The sequence below is a fragment of the Rhagoletis zephyria genome, unplaced genomic scaffold (assembly GCF_001687245.7).
Source record: "Rhagoletis zephyria isolate East Lansing unplaced genomic scaffold, Rhagoletis_zephyria_1.1 Rzeph_scaffold_05965, whole genome shotgun sequence".
Taxonomy (NCBI): Eukaryota; Metazoa; Arthropoda; class Insecta; order Diptera; family Tephritidae; genus Rhagoletis; species Rhagoletis zephyria.
In genome coordinates, this window is record NW_016163048.1 from 14,337 (window position 1) to 37,818 (window position 23,482).

A 23,482-nucleotide genomic window follows, 5' to 3' on the forward strand; every position below is an offset into this window, starting at 1 on the left:
AAATGGGCGTAGCCACGCCCACTTATGGTTACATGTGTATATCTTGGTAACCGCTGCACCAATTTCTTCCAAACTTGGCACAGTTGTTGGCCTTGATACAACATACTAAATGGCCGAAAATTTCTAAAATCGGACAATAACCACGCCCACATCCCATATAACGGTAATTTCGAGAAATACAAAATCTTCGATAAATCAGTAAATATTGAAGCTAATTTATTCAAAATTGATGGTTGCAACAATTCTTTACCAAGAAATACGTTTATGACAAAATTTTGGAAAATGGGTGTAGCACCGCCCACTTGTGATATGTATCTCGCTAACCGGTCTAGCAATTTGTACCAAGCTCGGTATGGTTATTGTGCTTGCCACATAAAAGCAAACCTTTGAAAATTGTTGAAATCGGACTAAAATTGAGGCCGCTTTTCATATAACGGTAAATTTCAAAAATGCTTGAAATTTCAATATTTCGAAATTTAAGGACGCTAATTTACTTAAAATGTATACACCCCGGCTTATCATGTAGTGGTAGCTTTCGGAAAGGTGGAAAACATATATTTAATACTTGCGCCGGGTATTTAACGTTCGGCTCCGCCCGAACTTAGACTTTCTTACTTGTTAAAACTACATATCCTTGCTAATTGAAAAGTTTCTAAGACTTTTTCTATAAAAACATTTTTTGAGAAGAAAAATCAGTAAAAGGTGCATCGTTTTCTAAACGAGCAAACTATTATTATTATTATTTCTAACTATATCTATTCTGATATAAACAGATTTTCTAAGACCAAAATAGTCACAGAAAATGCGATAAGTCCGAAAGAATACAAAAACTTATAAATGGAAATCTATATCTAAGATGACGAATTTAAAACTGGTTCGGAACTACATCACTTGTTTACTATAAATAAATTTTTGTTTGTTTGCACTTCACAGATGATTTTTCATAGTTTGGAAACACCAAACGAAAATTGTCAAAATTCAGTTGTTTGCATGCAAAAGAGATTTATCGCGAATTAGAACTGCTTCAAAATTTGCTAGAAGCAAAACCGATTCAGAGCTAGAGATTTTCCCTGCAGGGTATGTATTTATATACTTGCATATGCACAAACATATATACATATATATGTATATGTACGATCATCAATGAATGGGGATGCGCTACTAGCTCGAGAGAAATGTAGTGATTTTTTGAAAAACCTATTTGACAAACAATTGTCTGTGTGTGTGTGCGCACATTTTCCTTCTGTGGGTGGGGGTGGGGTCATCTGTGGTTGCTTGGCAATGCCACTCGCTTAGCTCAGTTGCGGATCGGCAAGGCAAGTCGTTTGTTGCCTTAGGTGGTCTGGTATTCACGGACATAAATGCATAATTCTATATGTATGTCGCGGGTGGATTGCAATTTAAATTAATGCAAAATATATATATATATTTTTTTTCTTTTAATGAAATGCAAAACATAAAATTTGGCAAAGAAACGGGATAACAATTTGCTTTCAAATTGCGAAAGAAAATCTTGAGAAATACAGAAATTCAAAATTTCGGGAAAAAGTGTTTTTTAAAACCAAACGTTATTGGTAATTCATGCATTTGGAAAAAAATTTACTTTTACCGCTGTAGCTATGTACATACATACATATGCTTTTGGCTGCGTTAGGCAACAGTGGGAATTAGCGAAACTAAAAATTTTCTACACCTTCAAAGTGAAGGATAAAATTCAAGTGCAACGTTAATCTAGTTCAATTTATTCAAGGAATATGTATTTTATTACTTATGCAAATCATTTCAAATTAACATCAATCAGCAAGTCAACGTTGCACCCATTCACCGCCGCAGTAAAATGACGCGCGCCAATTATGTCATTAAAAGTAAATGGGCAGCGCATTCGAAAGTACGAAGAAGACGAACGAATTTGTTTCAAACCCACTGCGAAGATAGAACAACTAATCTTTTTTTTTTGTTTTTGGGTTTTGTAATTTGTGTGTTGTCAAGTGCACCAAAATATATAACATATCCATATATACTTAGTCGGATATATCTTCAAAAGAACGTTAATTAATGACTAGTCGGCTAGTTTTAGGTCACGTAAGGTTGAGCGTACCCCAGACAGGACCACACTTTGTCCGTATTTTGTGGTATCACTACGAGCGGTAATTGCAATGTTATGTCGGGTACCGGGAGCTGTTGTTATTGTTGCAGCATAGAAAATTTGTTTTTGGAAATGCTGCTGCAGGGAAAGTCCTTGACCTGGTAAACATAAATCTAGGTCACCCGATTGTGGTGGGAACGGCCCCGGCGAATTTACTAGGGCTGGTTAGAAAGTGCCATCCATGGCAAGTAAGTGCTAAAATAATTCCATCGAATCGGTCTTTAGACGATAGGGACCGTGAGGATCCTGAGAATCTGCGTGAGCTCAAGAAGTACCATTGCCAGCCGTTTCAAACTCGGCCAAAAACACTTTGCATTTCTGGTTCTGGTTCTGGTTTTTGTTTTCTATTTAAAAGTAGTGCGCATGCAGACAAAGGTATTCCCATTCCCTTCTTTCGCGATAAAGTCGACTAGAGTGAGCTTTTTCTCACCAGCTCATCCGCCATGAAGTTTCGCTATGGCCTTTGATCAGCTGCAACTCAAAAAGAGGTAAGGCATTCTCCTACTAGCATTGAGCACACTGTGAGCTAGAGAAGACCTTTATCTACACTCAGTAGTTGATTAGCCAATTAAAGCACCACAGTGATTTGGAAGCATAAATTTGAGCTTCCAGCAGAATACCCTTCTACTTACCGTGTTGGTTAGCTTCGACCTATTCGTGTCTTAGGTGTCTTCTTCCAGCTAGCGTCTCCCGTTTACTTATCCCTGGAGGGAATGAGAAGGTAGAGAGAGAGAGCTCATTGGTGTCAGCTTAGCCTTACCTTCGATACCGCCGACGCTTGACTTTAAGTGCAAGACGCGCTCCACTGATTCCAACGAGTGCCTTGTTAATAAATATTTGCAAATACGACTGTCTCCCGTACAGTGGATTTTACCTATGTGTGAATGGAATAAAGACAAACTTTGGCGAGTTTGTGTGGGTGCCTCAAAAATCCGATAAAACTGACTTTCAACTGCCGATATTCTGTCCCTATTCACGAGTGCTGGCTGGTTTTCAACAAGAAGGCCCTGTGTACACGATTTCCGACAGGGTTTGGCGTCCGCTATTTGAATTAGAAAGCATCTCTAAATCAACTCATCAACTCACTATTTGGGATACGTATGAGTTTGGCACAGATTTACATATACATATGTACAAACATACAAATATATAAACATATGTATTCAAATCCGAAATTAGATTGTGTACCCAACCAGTTCGGTGCTCAGCCAATTGTGATGTTCAAATTACCTACTGATTGAATTAAACGGTCCAGACGCCTGCGTCGATTCTCAACCTTTGTGAGATACAATTTGGAGTAATGTCTCGAAGTGAGAAGAGTTGGCGCTGGCTTAACACAAAGGGATGAATCACCCACGTCAACAATAAAAAAATATTTCGTTTCAAATACCAACTGCAAGTCTTTAGAAATAAACACATATACTTAACTACATAAAAGTCAGCAGAAATAATGTAAATATGTGTCTGAAAACCGCTTTGCAACACCAAAATCTGGTTGCGTTTAAATTAGAAATTTCGTTCGTTTTTTTTTTTATCCAACTCCCCCTTGAGCCACCACTGTCCGTTTAAGTGGTAAATATATGGCGCATATTAAATTAGTCAGAAAAAATAAAAAATCTCACCACCCCACAACTTAAAAGCATAACTCTGTGATTGTTGGTGACAGCGGCTTTCATTATATGAGCAGCGCTCAGTCAATGCACTGGGAAGCTATCCTACACCTCATCGGCTTTGGTGTGGCATTTATTAGCGCCCTCCAACGAATGCAACTCCGTAATTGTGTTAGTGAGAATCAGAACGTTTTTTCTTTTTTTTTTTTTAATCAAAATCTCTCTTGATGCCGCATGAACAGGAGTCCACTGTAAGGCCATACACACAAACATAAAAATATCCGTTAAGTGATGCCTAAATTATAGAGAGTGTGCTTCTGGAAATCTCAGTGAGCTTACAATTTTTGAAATATGCAGACAAACGCGGATTAGCGCGCTTAGATGTAGGATGCGCTATGCCCCACTCTTGAAGTGAAAAAAATTAATAAACTATAAAATTAGGAAAAATTTCTACTAAAACGGGAACCGCGCGGAGTAAAAACCCAACATTCAATCGCCTGGCGCCGGAAAACGGACTCAACCGTGGTGCAGTGGACCCTTTATCGAACTCTTTTCATTTGAAACGGAAGCAGTGAGCAGCAACCAACAAAATGACAGACATAGATGACATTATCGCAAAGTTGCAGCGCTTCTCATGGCCCGACTATGGCGTCTTCATTGCCATGTTTGTGATCTGCATAGTGATTGGCATCTATTTTGGCTTCCTGAATCGCAGCCTTTCGGAGTCCGACTACCTAATGGGTGGACGAAATATGCTTATACTGCCCATTGCGCTCTCGCTGGTGGCCAGTTTCATTTCCGGTATCACTTTGCTGGGCCTGCCGACGGAAGTCTACTCCTATGGCATTCAGTACTTGTACGTCTCGCTCGGTGTAATAGCTATGGGAGTGGTGATGGGCGTATTTTATCTGCCCGTATTTCATCAGTTGAACATTACATCGACATATGAGGTAGGTGCTCTAAGTTGAATAATAACGCAAATATTTATCTACTCGTAGTAATAAACGAATTGTCTTGGTAAATAAATTTTTGAATGCATAATCATTTAATGATGGTGTGTATGTAGATATATACGTAAATTCTTGTACGTAAGCACACACAGCGAATAGAGATACAGCATTCGCACTCAATCAAAACCAAAGCCCATTCAATTAGATTAGTTAATGGCCATTAATTAAAATAGCTTCTAAGCAAATATTGTGTAAGTGAGTACGTCATAGTAAATAGTGAAATGTGTAATAGTACCACCTACTATTACTTAAGTGCATATTTGTATGTATATGGGTATGTGTATGCTATGTATGTTAATTGTGCTTTTGTCGGTTAATGAATGAAAATCGCAGCAGCTTGCTGACTGCTTGTTGCTTTTGTATTGAATAGATGTCTTAAGCGTAGCACGTGGGACTTTTTCATTCATGCGATAAGTAAATTGGTATGGCAGAGTATGAATACTAAATATATGTTCACTGGAGAAGTGAAACTTACGTTACATATCTAGTTTGTCTTATAAACAATATATGTACATATCGACACGTCCAAACCATACCATGCTAAGTCACCTTAGACTTTGTCAGACTTAGCATAATATAATTTGGACCCTGTAGGGAAACGAACTATGTAGTGCGGAACTGGTTCGGTTCTAGTGCGTATGGAACCATGACTAGTACCCGTTAATTCTCTTTTGCGTGCTAGCGACTGGCGAATTTAACATTGCGATGTCCTAGGATGTGTCAGTTGTCCCCCGTTGCATCCCATTAGCTCTAGTTCCGAACCAGTTCTAAATTCGACAGATGTGATCTAGTTTTTGTCATAACGACTTTCTGCTCTGCCAAAGCTGACATCAAAACGGAGCTTCGATTGGTAAAATTGTTCTCCAAATCGCTAACGGAGCATTATTTGTAATCGAAAAAAAATAAAAATCAAATAGTAATTATTTCCGTTGGAGCGAAAAAATAAAACTCAATAATAATTCATAAAATAATGATTAAATGCTGATTTAAGTTATTTTACTCATAATGATTAGCGTACCGGCTTTTAAAATTTAAAATAAAATAGTTCAGTGAAAGTATCACCTTTCGCTTCTTTTGGACTGGTGCTGAACTAGTTACTATCAGACTGGTTCGTTTTGGACGATAAAGAACTAGTACTGAACTAGAAATTTGGTTCACTAGTTTGTGTTTTCCCTACAGGGGAGGCATATGTATGTGTGTATACGTTGCATTGGTTCAAAATTGTGAATAAAATGACAGGCTAGTTAATATAATCTTATAAGCTTATACCTACCGATAAAAATATCGATAAAATAATCGATACAAATATCGATAACAAAGTCAGTAAAAATATCGAAAAAATTTCGCAAATAAAAACGGTAAAAATATCGATAACAAAATCAATAAAATATCGATAAAAATATCAATTCAATATCGATGAGCCTATGGAAAGTAATATCGATAACAAGAGCGGTAAATAATACGAATGGATGTAGGTGGATAGAAGATTAGCGCAATTTTCTTACTGATTTAGCGATGTTTCGGGAAAGAATGGAGACCACTCTCGCCCGATTAAAATCTCGGAGATAGGACTCAACAGAGTGATATGTAGGAATAAAGTGAATAAACGAAAACGAAAAGTGAGAAGTAAGTGGTGAGTTAATCTGGTCACATTCACGATATCGCGATCACACTGGACACCTGGAAACAACTGAAATAAATATTAACGCGACTATTGACGGAGTTGTGAGCCCCGTATAATTACTTCTGGAGTAGTTGTAACTATAAACAATACTGTCTAATTGAAGAGGCTGTCTATATCCGCCAAGCTATCGAGACCAGGACTGGGAATCATAATTTTCCCCTGTGACCACCGTTTCTGTGCGCGCAATTGACAAGAACGTTCCGCCTAATGAAACCTTTTGAAGGTTATTGAGCAGAAAATAATTTGCCATATACAAATATAGATGTTGTTATTGAAAAAATGTCCTAAATACAAGGTGTTCCATCATATTGGTAACACCGTGTTAAGTGAAAATATTATATTTTTAATTTGTATGAAATTTTATAATTCTTTTGGACTTGCATTGTGTATGTTAAATGGAAAGGTAAACGGTAACGGAGCATAAATTAAATTTAAGAGAACGCCCGCAATAACTAAATTTTTTATGATATTCTTTCATAGTATTTATACTCATTATTTATTAATACATATGAATATTATATCAAACCAATACACATATCTGTACCTTTTGTCTATTTTCTAGTATTTAGAAAGTCGTTTCGATCGGCGTCTTCGCATGTATGGATCCGTAATGTTTGCAATTATGAATGTAAGCTGCATAGGCATTCAAGTGCCCTTATATTAAAAATTATGTGGACTAACGCATTTGCCTTCACAGGTGGCATATCTGCCGATCGTAATTTATGTGCCCGCATTGGCCTTCAATCAAGTGACCGGCGTAGCTGTACACACCATCACACCCATTGTCTGCATTATCTGCATCTTCTACACCAGCTTGGTGAGTAAATTCGCTAAGTGAAATTTCGTTTATGAAACTTAAAGCCAACTCTCTCTCTTTGTAGGGTGGCATTCGCGCAGTTGTCTGGACGGATGTGGTGCAAACGATTTCCATGGTGGGCGCACTAATACTGGTTGCTGTCAAAGGAAGCCACGATATTGGTGGCGCAGGTGTGGTGCTCCGGAACGCCTGGGATACGGATCGCATTGAGAGGCCAGAGTAAGTTTGATTAGCGTGAAGCACTTAACTTAGACGAACTAGAAAGAGAAGAATAACTCTGCTTGCACAGTTTGAGCATAAACCCCACTGTGCGGCACACGCTCTGGTCCCAGCTGATCGGTGGCGTCTTCTATTGGACCCAGACCAACGCCGTTTCGCAGAATATGATACAGCGTTACCTCGCGTTGCCCACATTGCGAGCGGCACGCATTGCTCTCTTCATCTTTTGTTTCGGTGTGCTGATTATGATGGCGCTCTGTGGCTACAACGGTTTACTAATTTACGCCACATACAAGAACTGTGATCCACTGACCACGAAGGTAGGTCACCATTTACTTTAGTTACACCTTTACTACATGTAATCGTATGTATCTGCCTGCAGCTGGCGAAAGCGCGGGATCAACTCTTACCGCTCTTCGTTATGGACACACTGGGTGACTATCCTGGACTCACTGGTCTCTTCGTCGCTGGAGTTTTTAGCGCTGCTTTAAGTTCGCTGTCCACCTGCTTGAATTCCATGTCGGCTGTGGTGCTGGAGGACTTCGTGAAGCCTTTTGTGAAGCGTCCGTTGTCTGAGTCGGCGATAAATTGGATCATGCGTTCGGTGGTGGTCGGAATGGGTGCACTGTGCGTTTGCCTGGTTTATGTGGTCGAGCACATGGGTACCGTGTTGCAGCTGACCATGAGTCTGGAAGCTATCACTAATGGCCCTCTTTTTGGCATATTCACCATTGGCATTTTCATGCCATGGATTGGCGGCAATGTGAGTGATGTTGTTGTTGGGGAATATAATTGCTAAAAGCCGTTCTATTAATTTTTTTTTTGTTTTCAAAGAGCGCTCTGACTGGTGGCGTTGTGGGTGTTATTGCCATGTCATGGATTAGCTTGAAGGCGCAATGGGCTATAGCCTCCGGCGCTATTAAATATCAGACTAAGCAGATCACCGTTGACCAATGCGATTATCACTTCGATCGAACGACCTTGGCACAAAGCAGCTATAATTTGACGGACTCAAACGCGGCGGCGGAGTAAATATATTTTAAGCATCTAGAAATCAATAAACTTATTGGTGTTTTTTTTTTTGTATTTGAAGAGAAATATTCCCACTTTATCGAATCTCGTACATGTGGTTCACTTGCCTGGGTGCTTTGATCACAATTTTCATAGCTATTTTGTACTCGAGCATAGCGGGTGCAAACGACCCCAAGAAGGTGGACACTGCTCTACTGACGCCGTGTATAAGGAAATATGTGCAGAACGATGAAGAATACATTAAGCCAACAGTGAGTTTAATTGCCTGACTAAATACGACTAGCGATGCTAATATGTAGGAACTCTTTTAGAACACTTTCAAGAATAACATTCCAAATAAAGCGAGGATGCGCGTGGATGAGGTTGCTCTGTGATGCCATTGTGTGCACTGGTAGACGAAGAACCAAATAGTATTTTGTTTTATACATTAAAAGTAGCAAAGAAAATCAAACGGAATTTACAAATAAAATAGTTGAGAGGTGTTATTTTAGAAACTGCATTGTAATTGTGGTAGCCGAATGTTTTGAAATGTACGAACTTTTAATGAACCAATGCCGTTGGTGGCCTTCAATTAGAATGGCAGCCATTGTAAATACATAGCATAGTCTTAACACTGTCGCTTAGCAAGTGGATTTAAATTTGTTTACCTTTTGTTTATTTCTTTCTGTAGATTCACAGCTTCATCTGTGAATATCCACATCGCTTGGCGCCTAACTTTGAGGAACTCAGGGGAAATGCATAAGTGATAATATGCATTTAAGTAGTAAAGTAGTAAAGAAAAATAATTCCTATTATGAAGTTGCATGCACACACACACACACACACGCATACATGAAGTTGAATGTTTTCATGTAACAACAACAACACCACAACAAACCCATTTCAATTAAATGAATTACCAACTTTTAGCAACAAACAAGAATTCAATTGTCAGCTACTGGCGGCGCATAATTCGATTCCTATTAACCATTTTTCAAAGTGTTCAGCACCACGCAAACTGTCTGCTGCATGGCGATTTGATGTGGTGTGGGAGTTGACACTTCACACTCAGACATAATCTGCGCAACCTGCCGCCACTTGAATGTGTTGCAACATGCATCAATGCCAAGCAGCGCCAACTGCAATCGACCACCAAACTACATACATATTTACAATTAAAGGTGTTTGAAATATTTTGAAACAAAAACTAAATAAAGTAAAGTAAATAAATGAAAAGCGCAATGGCAATGGCAACTGAATTGTGGCGATTGCAGCGTCAGCCACTGATTTGCCCTTAGCGGTGACTGCGGTGGCGTTAACATCGATGATGTTTGTAGGGATGCAAATTTTGGGGAGTAACATCGATACATCGATGTTTCGATGCATCGGAAAAATGAACATCGATTTTTAAAATACATCGCCAGAAAAACATCGATATATCGATGGTTTCCGATGTTTCGAGATTTGTTAGGAAAATTTAATACTTTTCAATTCGAACTCTCCGTAATTCAATTATTGCCTTATTTATTTACCATTCCCTCCCTATAAATAGAATAGAAATGCATGCCGTCATAAGTTCGCAGGGCCTAAAGTTCCAAGGCCCAATTTCATTGAAATTTCAACGGGATCCCGGTCCTTTTTTAATGACTAAGTATGCATTTTTAATATCGAAAGATAAGAGTAAACTCGGAATTTCTGAATGTTCCTTTTAAAAGAAAAATATATAAAAATTCATGGCCAGTCAAAAAATTTTAGGAGCATAATTCGATGTTAAAACATCGCTGAAACTGGCATCGATGTATCGTCAATTTAGCGATTTTAGGAAATTGTAAACATCGATGGCAAACATCGAATTTTGAACCGATATTATCGATGTTTCAAAAATATCGATGCATCGTTTGCATCCCTAGATGTTTGACACTACTCTGAGTGCAGAAATTGAGTATTTATTGTTGCACTTAAAAAACATTGCGCCTGCTGTTGTCAATTGCTTTGGCAGTGGATCATCGGTGCATGGCGCACAAACGTTATAATTAAGCGATTGATTGACATCTAACACTTGAAATTAACATAAAGGTAGAGTAGGAGAATCATCTCACGTGTAGCTGCATGTAAGTGCGTATAATCATTGGCGTAATCACTTGGAAAATCATTGAGGTGGGACTTGCTACATGATTTTGTGTTTAAACTAGCTTCGCCCGTGTTTAGTTCGGATTAACTTTGTGATTTCAAATGCAAAAAAAAAATAAAAAATTTTAACACCAAAAATAATACATTTTATTGAAATAAGGTGCTTATTGTAGCGAAGTTCCCAAACATGTGTCGAATTTAAACTAAATTGGACATTTCAATACAAAACAAAATCTTTCATTTTTCAACTTGACAATACATAAATTTTTAAATTAATAGGTGCCAAATATTTAAAAAAAATCGGAATAAAGCCTTCTTAAGCATATCTGGTTTGAATTTAAAACATTTCGTAATGTTTTATTTCACTTACTAATAACATAAAATTTTGATTTTTAACATATGGCAACCCTCTTTAAAAATATTTTCGAAACAAAGCTTTCTTATACCTCTTTCGATTGGCATCCATTTTGTAATGCTTTATTTAACTTATGGGACTTAACTTTTAAAGAGGTGGCAGCCTTCTTCAAAAAAATTTCTAATAAATCGCTTCCGCACTCCGTTCGTTTCATACATATCTACACTGTTGTAATATTTTTTTTTAAGTTATTAAGCAACAAACATACTAAATCACAAACTGTCACATTTATAGCAACATAGTAAATAGGACTAATTTTTATTTTCTTTATGATAAAGCTAGACTTCTTCGACTGGTAATTTACTCATAAGTGCACATCGGGTTCCCAGAATGGCGAATATGTCCCCAAACAGCTTGAGGATTACCTCGCTACCCCTTATCAAGAAACGAGCAATGTTCCGCTTAAGTTTAAATTGAGGAGAAGTGTCCTTCCTTCTAAGGACTCTTACGGACCACTACCTAACTGCCATACCGAAACAAAAGCGGCAGCGTTGTCTGTCTGTCAAAAAAATTCTCATGTCCATACAATTTCTATGAAGCATACCAAAAAAACGCGGCGTCAACTCTGAGCGGTTGAAGAATGCGATTTTGATAGGGCGTTAGGAAGTGAAGTTGGCTGCAGAAAACGGCGAAACTGTCACTTTCGTATTTAACACAAACAAACCCATGCTTGTTGTTGCCGCTAGGCATCAGAAAACGCTCCGCCCAAGGCTTTTATTTAGGTATGGCAGTTATTAGCGTACACAACACGAGTCTAGGAACTATTTTAATAGTTGTAGGAACATCGAGGAAGAAGAAAATTCATCTCACAGGTGAAAATACTGATTTGGCAAAGTTCATAGGTCAACAAAATGTATTATACCTAAGTCATAAATCGGTAACTCCATATGGCATTACAATGGGCCTAAGTGTGAATAGGTCTACTCTCCAACTATTCTAATCCCCGATAAGGTGAAAAAGCAAGACTCTGAAGAAATATCAAGTTCCTGTACTGTAGACTAAATAAGGCTTTGACAAATTCAAGGCAAATAAACCATTCTTATAAATTCACACTGACAACCAAAAAGCATAAAAAAAAATCTAGTCGATCGCTTTAGCTGGGATTCAGACCATAATTGTGTAAAAGAACAGTCCGGCCAAAAAAAATAAATAATTATTCACTCATTTTAACAGGCAATTAGTTTGAGTAGTATCATTTTATTAATCATAATAAATATGTAATGATATTATGAAAATAAGTGTTGCAAACATGTAAAAGATGCGGAAGAGTTTTACTAACTCATCCATCTATTTATGACAGCGCGTGATATTGAAAATAGTTATGACAATGTCTCAAATTTCTCACCTCACCATACATTGGAGCTCTAAAACACTGAATTGAATTCAGAATCACATTTGCGCCGTTGTCAATGCGATGCTTAAGGCGTTCACAGTTTCGCTGTTGGTTGTCCAACCACCAATTGACTGCTAACAACCTAAGCAACACTGCTGGCGCTTATTGCTTAATAAATGATCGTACAAGTGTATATGTATGTAAATTTTCTCACGGCCATACGAAACTATTTGCCGGCAGTTAAAAAATCACCAGCTCTTAACAAGGCAACATTGTTTCGTCTTCGCTCATCTAAGATTGAATTTTAGGAAAAATTGCTTTGGGGAAAAACACAATAAAAATAAAATTAATTGCAGCACTACATAGAACAAAAAGAAACGATAAACAAACCAAAAAACAAAGGCAAAATTGTGGCATGATGAGGAAAAACACGACTTCGTCGCGAATACAAAGCAAATAGCTTTCGATTTCATTCGCGGGTATAATGAACTCATTAGTAAATGATGTGTTAATCCGCCAGCGAACAAATGATATCACGCAACTACCACCAAGAGAAGACGTAAAAAGTAATACTAAATAACAAACGAAAGATATGCAAGCAACAAGAATGCATTGAGCGCGAATGGAGCAAAAGACTCTGCCTTATTTATTGTTTTACTTTGAAAGAACGAGTTAGTGTGTGAATTTTTGCGTTTCACCCGCACCGTAATTATCGGCAGAATGCATTCTGCTTAAGATGCGTAAGCAATTTTGATTTAATTACGACTTCAAGGCGATTTTCCCCACAACAAACGAACGATTTCTTTTCGAGTGAATTTGAAAAGCGCTTGAATACAAAAGACTTAAGCAACAAACTTCTTTATGAAGTAAAGTTGAAGTTTCGCTATTTAACCACAGCCACATTCAGCATTTATTTCTTTAAAACTCAGTAATAAAAATATATAGTACAAACGAACTCTTTACACAATTGAGTAAAAATTTATTGCATTTCTGTGCGTCTGTGAGAAATTCCCGACATATCAAAATCGTATTATTGAACTTCACGAGCAGCCAACTGAAGGCCGGCCGCTTGTATCGATGATCGTGGAATGAAAATAAAAAAGCTTGAAACCATTGATGCGAAATGGATGATGACAATTGTCGATTATGGCAATGAATGCGCAGCAGCATCTTGTAATTGTGGCACGTTCGACATGTTAGCACGTAAGCCAGCCGCGGCTCGATGCGAGAAGAGCTGCAAAGAGCTGCAAGATCAAAAGCATGCATTTCGTTACAAATGCGTATCAACTAGCTATGTATATACTCTAGTACGTATTGTGCTAATATAGGTATGTGTATACGTACGTAAGTATGTAGGTATGTAAGTATTCATGATTTATGGTATGATTGCTGAGCGTGTAAGCTCGTTCGTTTGCGATTTAATTAAAACAACGCGAGAACGCTTTACTTTACGAGATTTTTGCGTAATTAATTTACTAAACTGTGGGCGTAATTGGAAATTGATTGGATTACTCAAAACTGAATTGATTTCGAATGCGAAATAACATTTTACCTTACACGTTTCCTATATTTGTGTACTAACCGGGAAGGTAAAATACAGCTGCAAGAATTTTCTGGTCTTTCCTTGTCGCCCAATATCTGAATCTCTTCTTAGATGATAGGCGTAGTAGGTTTTGTTGGATTTCTAATATAGAAAAATCAAAAAATATATCCCCCAAAGTAATTAATTTTATTTAAACGGTTGCTTATTGTCTCGAGGTTTCAGAACTTGATAAATTTGCTATTTCTGTATAAAAAAACAACACTTAAATTTTGTAGATAGTCTATAAATAGTATGTAGGTAATTTTTTAAATTGTTTTTATAGGCTGAAACTTTTTTATTTGTTTATTTCATGATTATACTTAATTAAGCTTAAACAGATTAAAAAGGAATTTGATCTTTAAACCACCCACTTCAAAACTATTTGCGTAATAAAGTTTCTTACGCATCTTTCGTTAAATTGAATTTATCGCTTAAACAGGAGGCAACTTTATTCGAAATATTTTCGAAATAAAGGGGGTTTTAACCTGTTTCCTTTGACATTCATATTTTACTATTTATATATTTAATTTCATTAAAGGAACTGCTTAAATTTAATTAAGCAATTAAACAGGTGGCAACGCCCTCTAAAAAATATTTTGGAAACACATAAAGCCTTCTCCTGCAGTATTTTATTTTACTTATTGATTAAATTTAATTTGACTTTTAAACAGGTGGCAACCTTTTTAAAAATATTTCCGCTTTGTTATACCTGGTTTGACAGACATCTAAGTTCTAATCTTTTATTTAACATATGAAAAAATTGAATTTGATTTTTAAACAGGTGGCAACCCTCTATAAAATATTTTCAAAATAAAGCTTTTTAAATCTAATTTCTTTATTTAATCTTGTTCTTTTGGCGTTCATATTGTTAAATTACGTTTTTACGAATTTAACCTCTTAAGCAGGTGGAACCCTCTTCATAAGATATGCTATATGTTAATCTTGGTCATAAGGTTATAAGGTTATCCAAATAAAGAGCAACAAACATACTCACACACTCACTCAAAAACTTTAACATTTATAATACCTATGTAGTTGTATTTGTTGGATTACATTTAACTTGTCAATAAAAGTGATTTTAGATTCCACAGCAAACCTCTACAAAAATCTTTTCAAAATTGATTTTCTCAACACATCTATCGTTTTATACCCACATAAAAATATTTTACTTAATTTGCTAACTAAATTGTTTTTGAATTTTTAAACAGGTGGCAGCCCCTTTACAAAATACTTTTGAAATAATGCTATCTTCACTTTTGTAATATTTAATCAAATCAATTAACTAATAGGTTCTAACTTTTCAACAGAAGGAAACCCCTTAAAAACATATTTTTTTAATATATCATTTTGGAGCCTTTCTCGTGTGACACGCAAATTGTGATAATATTTTGTTTAACTTATTAATTAACTGATTTAACTTTTGAAAAAGGTTGCAATCCTCTCAAAAAAAAAATTTTATCCAGTGTTAATCTGTGTACTAAATTTTATTGAAATAATTCTAGCCAAATTAGCGTGAAAGTGCAACCAACAGGCACACAAGTAGGATGCCTACTCGTGCGTCCGCGTTCGTGCACGCCAACCTCTGCAAGACCATGGGTCACATAGGCGTTTTTTTTAATCCTTACTTTTCATATACAGAGCACCCGGTCGGATTTTTTGAATTGGATGAACCGAAATATATAAATTAAAATTTTTATTTTATTGAAAAAGGACTCGATTTTTTATTAGTTTTTGTATCTGGATACTGAAAAATCTTTCACTGCAGAAATTATATAAAAATAAATAAATAAAACCCGATCGCAAATCTTTCACTGCTGTTTTTTTTTTGTAGCAACAAACTAAACTCTGTCTAAATCAGTCAATCGATTACATTCTTCTTTTTCATCTAACGGCAGGCTCAGGAAAAGGCCGGATCCGGTTTGGGCCGTAATGTACAACTCAGGTTGGCAGTAAAAAATTAACGTTTAGGTCTCGATATATGACGTTTTTTCTTCTTATTAATGAAGTGTGCTACTACTTCAATGCTTCAATGCTGTAATAGTCAATGGAGATGTGGGTGACAAAGTGAAAGTGTTTAAAATAGGTAGACGCAAAATCGCGGAGCAGCTGATGATATAAATTTGTTTGGAATATGTAGGTCAACATTTAGGAAAAGTAGTTGGAGACAAAAAGCATAGAAATTGTTTTGGAAAATAATCACATAAGTGTAAATGACTTGCAGAGTTAACTGTTAAGCGGTTTGAAAATATCAATCATTTTCAAACAAAGCATCTTTAACATCTAAATATAATACCATTTCAATTACTATGAAATAATGTATTATCTGCAAATTAAAATCTTTAAAATTTTTAGCTTGCCATATCTATTGCCGTTGGTCAGTATTAACCGCATTACCCTTATACGGTTGCTATGGTAAAAATAACCCAACATCTATTGCTCTAATCGCAAGTTGAAAGTAATGATGACGATTTCCATTTTTCATTGTTCATTATCTTGTTCCCTTGTGGGCTTTTAAACAACAAAAAAAAAACAACAGAATTGCCAATAATCTTTCAATGCGCCGTTACGGTTTGCCATACTGTTAGTTTATAATTTATGACTTATTCTAATGGGTTGGCCAAAGCGATGTAAAGTCAAATTTATTGTGTCGACCGCTGTGTGTGTTGGGCGACGACATGTATGTATGTGCATGAAGATGTTCGTGAATTTTATTTATTCTGATTGTCAAACGCAAAGTGGCCAGTGCGGGGCAAATGACAATTGTTTTACCTGCATGATGGCCATTAGCGATCTCATTGAGCAAATAATTTATAAGCGTTGCTCTTCTTGTCGGCAGCTGACTTTACGGTTTGCGGCACACACGATTTACGGCTCAGTATTGTTTTTTTTTTTTTTGTAAAACTTTTCAGTGCGTACTTCACATTTTTAAGACAGTTTTGACCATAGCTACGGTGGCGTTGTGGTTTGCGGTTGCGGATCGGGCTGTGCCAACTCCTAATTCATTTTTGTTTGCATTGGTTTGCTACATTCATGGGCAGTCATCTAAGGTCAAATCTGGACACCACTTTTCCGTTCAAGCTCATGCGTGCCCACTTCAGCAGCCGTCTTATACGCGGGTAAATATGTGCATATATAAACTTACATACATATTTACTTGTACTGGAGCAATTGCATATTTTACGTCTATTGACCTCCGAATGCTTAAACTTTGTTTACACTTATGGCATCTATTTGTTTACACTTCAAAGTTATTTTCATAGTAAATTTTTTGTTTTTTCTTTTGTTCGTTCGCGCTACTCCAGTTCAAGCGCATCAGCAAACAGTAAATATTACCTGAAGCACAGTGCCACTTGTGACAATAAACAAATTATAATTGAAACAGCTGGAAAGGTCATATCAGCACTTGCATTTTTTTAAGGTAAAAATAGTTGAATGTAGGAAATAAGCCGCAAAGAATTTCTCGACGTCTATATCCATAACAATGCCTATAGTGATATTTTATATAACAGCAACAATATCAAAATAAGAGTATTCTTAGTGACATCGATCGAAAGGTCTGAAGTTACAACTTTCGATTTGGTGTAACTCTGGAAATTTTTCTGTAAATGGGAGTTTCATACGGTAGAAGTTATAGCTGCCATTTCGGAGATCACCACATCTCCTCATAAGAAATCTTTCTCCTCACTCCTTTCTCTAGACTTCAGCGGTAATCGAACCCGCATCATCGATGTGCAAAGTCGGCCACGCTATCCAATGAGCTGTGTACATTCCGTACACTTTTGCTACTTATCCATCTCTTTATTGAAAATACTAATTTTCATTAGTTTTTTATTTGTATTATCTGTTGCTGTAAAGCGCAAGCTGATCGACCTGGTTAAACTGCATCCATTTGCTTGTTTATCAGCCATTAATAGATCTGCACTTAAAATGCTTTTAACTGTACTAACATATATGTATGTATGTGTGTACCAGTTGGTTGATTTAACTTGTCTTGTAACCTTCGATGTTGGCATCATCGGCTACATTTTTCCATTTTTATTTTCATTCAATTTGCTATTTTTTCATTTCCATTTAATGTCGTCTAAGTAATGTTAAAATGATCGCATGATCACATGATCGCATGTGGTAGGTCAACAAATATTACTAGCAAGAGGAAATAGAATTGCTCAAAGAGTACACTGAAAGAAAAAAATACGATTTCAATTTCAAATTACAGGGCAGTTGGCCACCTGTGATTCACTTTTTCACAGATTGAGTATTCATGTAGGGATAGGAGGGAAAAACACCAATGTATCGAAAAAATCGATGTTTTGCTTTGATGCATCGACAATTTCCTACCCGGTGTATAAATAGTCGATGTATTGGTGTTTTTTGAAAATTGACATCTCTAGTACTTGATAAATCGAAGGAAGTCGAAATTGCTCCTTTTGCTTATAAATCTACTTTTGGTGGAGGTTCTGACTGGTTACTATCTGATCGAGATTCACGCGGTGAGAATAAAAATCTAAACTTGCACTCACTACTGATGGGGGGAGTCAATGCCTCACTTTCCTATTCGCCAAGCGGCTTTATAGGCTTATTTTTGTACATATAATGTCATAGAACCAACAAATTTCTTTGGGTGAAGGACCTCATCTTTTACCAATAGCTCTCTTGCAGCAACATAAGGCAGCAACTGACGCCTTCTTTACTCTTTCCTCAATATTAAATCTCCACACAGCTACCTACCTAGGACGCGTACCAAGTAATTGACCATGTCAGAAAGCTGCATGCAAAAACCTACATTCTAGGTAAGGGTTGCGTTGGGATTTTGTACTTCTTAGTAAATAATACACCGCGTTAATCGATCCTTCTACGACAGTTGTGTCGAAGATTAGGTTGTAGATGAGTCCTATTCGGTTATTTTTAAATTGCGACGTATCCTTTGATTTAAATATTGCCTCCTGCGGGACGTTGGTAAAGCTCGCTCGTTATAAACAAAGTCTTTACTGCAAAATCGCTATAGACTTCCTAAAGCACTTTATAACTGTGTGCAAGGTGGTGTCCGCATACCTTTCTTACGATTTCGAGAATATCCAGTTCTTATGAGTATCTCCCAGCGTCTTCGGCAGAACGAAGACTAAATTATTGGCCCAAAAAACGTTGAATTCTCTTTGTGGGCTTCTGTATAAACGACTGATGACTCTTCAGGCTCCAGGGATATATCTTACCCGATTAAAAGAGTTTTGTTAGTTAGTAGTAGTAGTAGTTAGTATGCCACCTACATACACGACATGTCCACATCTCTTTGTAACTGTGCAGATATGACGCTATCCGATACTGGAGATTGCAGGAGTTTGCACGACGGTCGTCCAGCCGGCCATAGATGGCTGTGCCACATTTGTGTTTGGCAGTTAGAAAGGGACAGGAGAAGTTTACTATGCAATCTCTTTATTCATCCATATGTAGGTGGTAATTTGAGTGACTACACCTGGCCTTACCCGAATAATTGGTATTGGTTGAGAGACTCATTACTTACAATTACCAAGTCAGTAAAGAAAGTGCAGCTATTGTCCGCCTCTCCTCTCGCTCTTCTTCTTTCCTCTCTAACCTAGGAAATTTAAATTTAATTTTTTTCTCAGTGTTTTCAGATTTGTTTGCGTGATATCAAATACGAAATTCCAATTAAAATTGGCCTAAAGGCAATTGATATCATCTGAGTTCTCTTTGCTGCTACAGTTGAATAAAGCTGATTTCACTTCAATGACGATATATGTATGTTCGATAGTGTACGACCTGCAGAAACTGAACTATTTAATTGCAATCAAGTGCAATGGCAGCGTGGCTCAAGCCATCGAAAAGCAACGTGGCCTAAGAAGTAAATAAAAATATGGAAGCTACAACCACAACAGTGACAGCGGCACACCAAAACTTCATCGAATCGCATGAAAAACGACCTTCATTGCGATGCTGGCTGCGGTTCAACGTTTCAACGTTTCAGCGTTCCAGCGCTTCATTGGCGCACCTAAGCACGTACTAGTACCGGAGATGTCGTCAAAACAAAGAATCATCTTTTGGATGACACCAACACCAGTACAGCTGATTCGCTTGCGGCCAAAGTGAATTGCTCATGCGCTACCGAGAGTATTTAAGTACTTAAACTATTATGCGATTCGCCTTACATATGTACATTTGTATCAACTATTGTTTAAAACAAATATGTACGTCAGTATGTGTGCTTAGTTTTACAAATACCTCTGCGGGTGTGCTTGTTTGTGCTTCAATTGGATCCGCATCTTGAAACTTCTTCAATTGTTCACAGACGCAACTGATTTGTTTTTTTTATTACGTATGAATGCAGCCACCCATTTAAGTGGCGATGTGCGTATTTTGGGTGCGAGTTGATAGCTGGCGTTGTTGCATCGCTGCTATTGTTGCGTGGCATTAATGACTGCATCTGAGCGCTTCCAATTGCAGTGACCCTAAGCGGCAATGGCCATTAAATAAATAAGTACCATCAACTGATACATTTACACACATCCATTTATATGCATATGTGTATGTGTATATCCAGTTAAATTTCCATGCAATACACGTGCGCATAATACTTTACTTATGTGCATACATACATACCTAGATATATGTTTGTAGCAATCGTTGTTTTCATGATCAAAGACATTAGATTACGCAATCGTTTGTCGGCGGATTGAAATTTGAGGAGTAGAATTAGATGTATGTATGCGTGTGGACAAGGCATTATTTTAGCGCACAAAATTATTAAAAAACTGCTACCACTTCTAACAGACCAAAATTTTTTCAAAAAACCAAACCAAAAACAGCATTTTTTGGGGCTTGAAAAGCAGAAAATTGATGACAATAACCATGAAAAATGTAACGCTATAGGCAGTGGAAATAAAAAGTTTGGATATGAATTTGGTAGCTGAATACTCTGCTGGAGGCAAATTATAAATTAAGCATCATTATTTATTTTATTAGCCAAAAAGCAATGATTTAAAGTTACAAATTATTCGTATGTATGTAAAATGTACATTGTACACCGTGGGACAAAAAGCAAAAAATTTCAAAACACACTAAGAAATCATTGTACTCATAATATGGTAAAACTACGTCAGTACTTTTTCAAAGCAGCTTTGGAATTTCAAATTTATGATTAATTCAAAAGATTATTTAAAAAAAAAATAAGCATAAACTGCTGTAGAATTCGAAAAGAAATTTAATTCTTTGGGCTATAAGAATCAACAGGTATCGAAAACTCCGTTTCGACTATTTTTACCTTTTTAAGCTAATAAAGTTAGAAGGGCGACATTCGAGGATGTTTGTGTGTGTGCAAATTTTCAAGGATTTGAAATGATACAATTTTAAAAGGATATTTTCAATACTTATTCGTCCTTGTGCACCAAAAATATTAATCTTTTCCATTTATACAGAATTTTCTCTTTTACCTGATACCCATTTTGTTATCGTACATTGCACAAATTTTTTAAATTAAATTTTAAATTTTTTTTGTTGTTAATAGAGTTTTTTATGCTGATTACGAATCCGTAAATATTTTTCATCAGGCCTAGATTTTGAGAAAAACGAAGTCAAAATGTGAAAAAATCGTGTTTTTTTGCAATATTTGAGAAGCACCAGCAAAGAAAGGAAAGGTGATAGAAGCTTCCACTTAAATTGAAGCTAAAACTATCCACTACTGTCCTTGAAAATACATTGACAATGTTTAACATTTACCGCACCAAAATGTTTTTCCCTTTTTTGTTGGCCTGTATAATTTTTTCAATTTATCAATCAAATTGCAAATTCAAAGCCCTTTAAAAAATCTTGACCTCAGAGAGAAATACTAAAAATGCAGTTTTCCTATATTTGGTTGTATATTGATTTTTTGTGTGCAGAATTTACCGTCGCACTGTGCTATCTATGAAATTTTAAAATTTATAGTTTAATATGTGTATTAGCATTTAATCGTTCGACATCAGTTAATTGAGCAATCAACCGCTTTTATTGAACAAATTATTATCGAAAGCAATTTCGATGATTTATCTAGCAAGATTGTGATTAAAAATTAAATTTATACATACAAAGGGGTTATAGAAATACATACATACATATTGGTTATTATTAGATCGTCTATGCTTTATATAAACAAATGAATATTTAATTGATGAGAGAAGTCAATTAAGCGTGAAATTAGATTTTTGCGCTTTTACAAATTTTTCCGCAAAATGAGAAAATATCTTTAGAGTTATACTGCTAAAAATGGTGTTTTGTTTTAAATTAAAGACCTGTCTAAGTTTTATTTCAAATGAGAAAAGCTTCCAATTTCTGAAAAAAAAACTGCTTCTTGTTAGCACGTCAAACCTCAAGGCTACCTGACGCTTCTATCGCACCACCTATTTAAATAGTTTTATCACACTTTTCACGGATATTGTGTGCCTGTGTTATGTTAAGTACTTATTCTGACTCTTTAATGTACAGGGTGATGAAAAAATTTATTTTTTATTTTTGGTAAATCGTTTGCTATATTTGTGTACAGATTTCGTGAAACTATTTAGATTATTTATACAAACTGGCAACGTAATACAAAATGTGACCAGTATAACGAAAAAATATTTGGACCGCATTTTCTAAGGAACGACTATATGTACAACAAACACATGAACATGCTTGGCCTCTGCAGTACAGACATTTGCAGATTCTGTGGTGAAGAAGAGGAATCCATCGGACACCTCATTACCACCTGCCCAACGCTAGCTCATCGTAGAGCCAGATTCTTAAACAATACGAGCAGCAGGAGTTAATACAATTCTTGCGTTTACTTAACAACTTGAAATAGGCGACAAAATAAACAAAAAATCTAGTTGCGGTGCAATGGGCCAGTATATCTACCCTTACATCACCATAACCACCATTAGCATAAAATGCATTGGATCAGCTTGATTCGACCCTCATGCTGTTTTGATAAGGCACTAGGCCGTGGGACTCGTGCTGCTTAAATGGAATCGAATGACAATTTCTGTGACAGCTGTAAATAAATAATCGAAAAATTTTCTCTGTGGTTGATCTGTACAAAAGTATGGGACATTAACACCAGGGCACCGAATTTACTTTGGTTTCTGAATTCGGATAGCAGGTTATCTAATCCCATTGCTTCAAGTTTTTTTCTCATTTTTAACCGACTTCCAAAAAAGGAGGAGGTTATCAGTTCGTCGGAATATTTTTTATTTTTTTTTTATTTTTTTTATTTTTTTATGTATGTTACCGCATAACTTTGGACCACGTCAACCGATTTCGATAATTCTTTTTGCATCGGAAAGGTAGTGTCTCAAAGGTGGTTCCATACTAATCTGGTTAAGATCCGATCAGCGGATCATGAGATATATATATATATATATATTTTTTATATGAGAGTTGAAGTCGGTTTGTTTTTTTGCTAAAAATTACTAGTGTTTTTTCGGGCTCATTCCGAGTTGTGGTTTTACAATAGCACATTCGGTGTTAATTGGGGTTCATACTCGTTAAGTACCCGCC

The 23,482-nt window shown here is 36.4% G+C and overlaps 1 protein-coding gene across 2 annotated transcripts; it reads left to right on the forward strand.

Annotated features, from left to right (window-relative positions):
- The first annotated feature begins 1,314 nt into the window (after window positions 1–1,314).
- On the forward strand, window positions 1,315–9,008 carry bumpel (solute carrier family 5 member brother of rumpel). 2 transcript variants are annotated; one of them, XM_017628404.1, is made up of 10 exons: window positions 1,315–1,377; window positions 4,114–4,706; window positions 7,013–7,078; window positions 7,148–7,267; window positions 7,332–7,486; window positions 7,557–7,806; window positions 7,869–8,249; window positions 8,321–8,514; window positions 8,580–8,769; window positions 8,830–9,008. In XM_017628404.1, the coding sequence occupies exons 2-10, from the start codon at window positions 4,347–4,349 to the stop codon at window positions 8,890–8,892; spliced, it is 1,779 nt and encodes a 592-aa protein (XP_017483893.1). In that variant the 5' UTR covers window positions 1,315–1,377; window positions 4,114–4,346; the 3' UTR covers window positions 8,893–9,008. The 2 variants fall into 2 exon arrangements, with proteins under 2 accessions (XP_017483893.1, XP_017483894.1); XM_017628405.1 differs by having other exon boundaries at window positions 1,326–1,377; window positions 4,198–4,706.
- Window positions 9,009–23,482: the final 14,474 nt, after the last annotated feature.